Source organism: Arachis duranensis, chromosome 1, assembly GCF_000817695.3.
Source record: "Arachis duranensis cultivar V14167 chromosome 1, aradu.V14167.gnm2.J7QH, whole genome shotgun sequence".
Taxonomy (NCBI): Eukaryota; Viridiplantae; Streptophyta; class Magnoliopsida; order Fabales; family Fabaceae; genus Arachis; species Arachis duranensis.
The window spans coordinates 43,513,066-43,519,293 of NC_029772.3; the positions used below are offsets into that span (position 1 = coordinate 43,513,066).

At 35.1% G+C, this 6,228-nt stretch overlaps 1 protein-coding gene across 1 annotated transcript; it reads left to right on the forward strand.

The window, feature by feature from the left end:
- Window positions 1-1,035: 1,035 nt before the first annotated feature.
- Window positions 1,036-2,850, forward strand: LOC107487264 (probable sugar phosphate/phosphate translocator At1g12500). The gene is made up of 2 exons (XM_016107889.3): window positions 1,036-1,788; window positions 1,886-2,850. The coding sequence occupies exons 1-2, from the start codon at window positions 1,331-1,333 to the stop codon at window positions 2,526-2,528; spliced, it is 1,101 nt and encodes a 366-aa protein (XP_015963375.1). The 5' UTR covers window positions 1,036-1,330; the 3' UTR covers window positions 2,529-2,850.
- The last annotated feature ends 3,378 nt before the right edge of the window (window positions 2,851-6,228 follow it).

Sequence of the window (6,228 nt, forward strand, 5' to 3'; positions counted from 1 at the left end):
AAAATTACATATTATAAATTTAATTTTAACATATTAACCATATAAAATATTTTAATTAGTACAAAAATTTAATAAAAATAGTGCATTGGTCAGACAGAAACGGTGAGACTCAACAAAAAAATTTGAGTCGAAACAATAAAAAATATGTAAAAAATAAGTACTTTTGAGAAAAATATAGGATAATTACTTAGTGATCAAAATACAGTAAAAACGTGGATGATTTGAAGAGTAAGTCAAGCAAAGAATGTGAAAAAAGGATAACTGCTTGCACAGCTTGGATTTATCTCTATAAATATAGGAGTCCAAAAGATTATGAAGGAACTTCAACTTCTAACATTTCAAACTAAACAAAAAACACTCAAAATTTCAAAGTCACATAGACGTTAAAACATAGAATGCAAGTACATATGAATGTTTAAATTTAATTTATTTTTCTTTATTTCATTACTTTAGTTTATTTATTCACTTAAAATCTTAACTTTGTTTATTGTTTTAATTTGTTATTTTGAACAATTTCTTTTGAATTTTTAAGTTCATTCGTTATAGTTATTTCCTTTTAAGTTATATTCAATTATATTGTTTCATTACAAATTTGTTCGAATTTAATTAACGTCATTTGTAAACTTCGTTATTGCAATACAATTTCGACATTAAATTAATAAGTCTCGAATCGAAGTCGTTTTTTTAGATAAATCATATCTATTTTTTTAATTGAGATCTTTTGATATAAATTTGATCAAGTCAAAATGATGTAATTAAATATGTAAAACTATTTTATGGTGATACTATATTGAAATTAAATTCTTCTAACATTTTTTTTAACATATGATTTGGTCTGATATAAAGTGAATATAAACGTAAGTGCATTTTTTTTCTACATGATTGATTTGATCTGTTCTAATTTGTAAAGTGAATATGAATGTAAGTGGATCCAATGTATACCTTATAAGTGTACATTTCTGTGATTAAACACCGACACTCCCCACCTTAGCTTGAGCTGGAGGCAGGGCTTCAAAGCCTATCCATAAACAAATTCTCTCCAAAGTCCAAAAGGGTCCACCCATTGCAAAAGAGGGGAAACCTCCCTTTATTATTCCCTCCAATTGGGGTCCCACAAATCCTCATCCAACGGCCACAAACCCAAATCTGAATAGCAACACGTTCCCCTCCCACACACTTTCGTCCCTGTCACCCCACCAATTACCAATCCCAATCCTCCATTCCACTTGCTTGGCAATACAAAATTCAGATCTAAACATAAACAAACACCAAACTCTGCCATATGTTATAGCATCACCAGAATCACAAAGACACCAAACCCACTGGCAAAATGGTGGAGGCACAGACATGGACAACCAGAAGGATGAGCAATCCGAGGTTGTTGGACAACTCATCCACCAACAACAATCCCGACCAAGTACTGGACATCCCGGCGACACCGCCATCGGAAGCAAGAAACAACCACCTAAACGGCCTAAAAAGTGGCATCGCCACCACCACCTCCATGTCCCCAACGATCCTAACTGCAATCATAATTGCGTCGTGGTACTTCTCCAACATCGGCGTCCTCCTCCTCAACAAGTACCTCCTCAGCTTCTATGGTTACCGCTACCCAATCTTTCTCACCATGCTCCATATGCTATCCTGCTCCGCTTACAGCTACGCGTCCATTAACTTCCTGGAGCTCGTTCCTCCTCAGCACATCCACTCCAAGAAGCAGTTCCTTAAGATCCTCGCACTCAGCGCCATCTTCTGCTTCTCTGTTGTCTGCGGCAACACCTCCCTCAGGTATATTTTCTTAAAGAAAGAGCTGGAAGCATAATAGACTATCCGTATATATTGTATTGGATTCAGAGTTCAATAACTCAATATTCGTTCAATATAGGTACATTCCTGTGTCTTTCAACCAAGCAATAGGAGCAACCACCCCGTTCTTCACAGCCATCTTCTCTTTCATCATAACCTGCAAGAAAGAAACCGGTGAAGTATACGTCGCACTCTTGCCTGTTGTTCTTGGCATCGTAGTCGCCAGCAACAGCGAGCCTCTCTTCCACTTGTTCGGCTTCTTGGTTTGCGTGGGTTCAACCGCGGGTCGAGCACTCAAATCGGTGGTCCAGGGAATCCTCTTAAGTTCAGAAGGCGAAAAGCTTCACTCCATGAACCTTCTTCTATACATGGCTCCAATGGCGGCCATGATATTGCTGCCATTTACTCTCTACATCGAAGGGAACGTTTTCAGTGTGACGATTGAGAAGGCGAAGGAGGATCCGTATATGGTGTTCTTGTTGCTTGGGAATGCCACGGTTGCGTATTTGGTGAATTTGACGAATTTCTTGGTCACGAAGCACACCAGTGCCTTGACTTTACAAGTGTTGGGAAACGCCAAAGCTGCGGTTGCGGCGGTTGTTTCTGTTTTGATATTCAGGAATCCTGTCACGGTTATGGGGATGGCGGGCTTTGGAATAACCGTTATGGGGGTCGTTCTCTACAGTGAGGCTAAGAAGAGATCCAAACTCACAACACATTGACACATAATACTTAATTTTTTCCCCTTTTGGATACTTGAAAAAAAAAATAAAAGAAAATATCTGTGTGACTCCTGTTATGCAAATATTTTATTGATCACTTTGATTGCATTGTATTACTTGTTAAATCTCGTTATATAAGGACTGTATAGGAAAAGGAAGGGAAGAAAGGAATGGAAGAGGAGTGTAAGCTTGTAAAATTGTCCATGCCCTATTTGGCAGCATACATAAACGATTCATTCATGAAGATCTTTATGTGTAATTTGGTGAGGGAGGAGAATTCTCCCTCGCTTCATTTTGTCAATAACATCATCTGTTGTTTCAATTTTGTCCTTTTTATTCTGCTGTTACTTGCATGCTTTTCTTTTTATGTATGAATTGTGTGGTTTTCTTTATAATTGATCTGCATCTCATCACAATTCATTTAAATGCCACTGATCATATGCTGCCAAGTTCTTATAATTTGTGTGGTGATTTCTCCTCTTTCACATTTAAAAGTACTTATTTCAGAATAGTTATGAGGAATCACATTACAGGGAACTTTGAAATCGGTGATATAGAATATCTTGGTTTGTGTTAAGAATATCAACTCTTTTGGAGGACTTGATTTCTCTGCATATAGAAGAGCCATCATCAGCAAGGGTTCAATTGAAATACTACCAAACATGGTGGGGGGAATCAATTTATTTAATTGATTGAGTTGCTATCTGAAAGTATAGTTTTTTCCTTGTTATGGTGAATATATAAAACTATATTGTTATTTTGGTGATTCAGCTGTCAATATGTCACAACCGAGGTATGTAAAATATGTTGACCCTGAAAGTGACGTGCCACCAAAAGCTTCACCTAGATTCATGTCATGTGCTTCCATGTGCTACCTAATACACACTTTCCTCCATCAAATTCCTTGCCTAGAATTTACCCTATTGAGCACTGACATCTCTGAAAAATTGCCAAGGTAGTTTTTGGCAATGCCACACTCACCACCAATCATTTATGTCCTAAATTGGTTAAGTCTAATATCCCAGGCTATGTGTTTGTTGGCGGTTACATTGTATCTTTCTGAAAAATGGCTAGATTCAATCTTGACTTGTTAAATCTCTATTTGTAGCAAAGGACAAAAGAAATGCACTTGTTTGAAACCTTAAAGCCAGTCCATGTATTGGATTTGGTCATGCTTAGGTAAGTAAGTGGCGAATAATACAATTATGTGACCAATAAGCTGTCATTCAGATGTTATTTTGGGACTATCATACACATACGGTCATATTTTGTGTGTTTGTCTCCTTCTCTATTTCTGTTTCTATAATATATATCCTATCTATTCCTACTCATCAACGAAACAAAACCTTACTAAGTCATTTTTGCTTTGTTTTGAGCAAAGTATTTAATAAGTGAATGTGATGTTAATTGTATGGAATTATAATACCTTCATTATTTGCAAAGCCAATTAAAAAAGAAAGATTACAAGGTTAATACTTTTTATTAATATTAGTTAATATTTTGTTTTTATATTATTAGAATTAAAAATTTGAGTTTATAACTTAGTATTTAATGTTTAGAATTTGACCAAATATTGGTCAAATTTGTTGATGTTGTAATATTACTCAATTTAAAATTGATAAGTTCATCTTTTTTTAATTGTTTAGATCGGTGAATATATTTGAAACTATTTTTTTTTCTTATTTTTGATGTCCATATTTTCAGTGCTTCATTACTAATTAGTTTAATACTCTTAAAAAATAAATTAAAAAGATCAACGAGCAATAATTATTTCAACATTTGTCAAGAGTGTAAGGTAGATTCCCTTGTCTAAAGCCAAATCCAATGTGTATATTTGGGGTTGAATAGTCAGGATCCAAAAAATTTTTGGAGTGGAGTAAAAATATATATATTAAAATAAATTTTGTTAAATATTATTAATTATATGGAGATATGAAAATAATTAAAAAAAGTTAGTGAATAATTTTATTTTTAAAATATTATTTATTATATATAGTTTATAAAAAATATTTTTTTATTTTTAAAATTTGAATTTAAAATATTTTAATTAAATTATAGATAACTTATTATTTTAATTATTTTTTATACACATTTAATAATAAAAGACTGAACTAATTGGCACATTAGCAACTAATAATACACCAGTATTTATAATTTGAAACTATAATTATATATAAATACTAAAAAAATTAATCTGTATATGAGAAGTATGTTTATATAAAATAATAAAAACTAAATTTACAATTTTTTCTTTTTTTTTAAATAATTAAATTTGTTATATATTTTTAATTTAGTTTGATATAATGTTTGTTCTGAAAAGGATATTCTTTCCAAGCTATACGTTGGTCTTGTGTTAATCCGGAGCACCTGACAACTCGATCTAAATTGAGAGTATCCTCGTGAACTTGGACCTAAGCGTGGTACCTGCAAAAAGGACTTCGTCGCTCAAGTGAGTGAAGAATCACTTAGAAAAAATGAGTGTATAATCAGTGAGTTGGTGTTGAATGATCTGCGGACCCTCGTCGACCTTACTCCTGTTTTATAGAGTGGTTGGTACTGAATGAGTCATCGGCCTGAGCGAGATCTTCGTGGCCAACTTTGGGACGAGATTATGTGGGAAGAAGTTTGTTAGGATAGAATCGTTTGATTTTTAAATGTGGGTCTACGTGCCGAGGTATAACGCGGTTCATCTAATGTTATAGGGATACCGTATCCGACGTAATTTTTGCAAGTGGCTGCACTTCTATCCATTTTTTAAAGTAATCAATAGCTACTAAAAGGAACTTTATCTGTCCTGGTGATACCGGGAACGGTCCGAATATATCCATTCCCCATTTGTAAAATGGCCAACTAACATCTGAGGTGTGTAACAATTCGGCCAGGCTATGAATGAGCAATGCACATTTCTTGCATGCATCACACTAGTAGTATCCTGCTCATAGGATTTTTGTGGCTAAGCTTCTGCCTCCAGTGTGGTGTCCACAGGTTCCGTCGTGGACTTCGGCTATGGCATTTTCTGCATCTGCTTGGCAGAGACATTTTAGAAGTGGTCTAGAGCTTCCCCATTTGTATAGGTCAGTTCACATCATAGTGTAATGGCTTGCTTTATGTCTAAATGACCTCGGGTTTTCATTTTTTGGTATTTCTCCAGTTCTTAGATAGCTAATAAATGGGCTTCGCCAATCTTCTTCCTTTAGATTTTTGACTTCTATTTCCTTTGCTAGCCTTTGGCCTGCTAGGAGTGCCTCATATTTGGCTTGGTTATTGGTTGTTTCAAAGAGGAATTTGATTGACTATTCGCCTTGCACTCCAGTGTCGTCTTTTAGGAGGATCCCTGCTCCACATCCATTCTCATTCGATGCTCCATCTACATATAGTTTCCATGTCTTGGCCGTTTCTTCTGTGTTGGTAAATTCTGAAATGAAGTCGGCTAGTGCTTGGGCTTTAGGGGATCCTCATGATTGGTAGGAGATATCAAATTCCGAGAGCTCTATTGCCCATTTTGTGATTCGGCCTACTAGGTCTGGTTTTGATAATATTTGATGTAGGGATTGTCCGGTCCGAACTATTAATTGATGTGTCTAAAAATAGTGTTGCAGATGCCGAGCTGTGATGACTAAGCCAAATGCTAATTTTTCTATTGTCGGGTACCTTTTTTCGGCATTTTGTAATACTTTGCTTACAAAATATACTGGGTGTT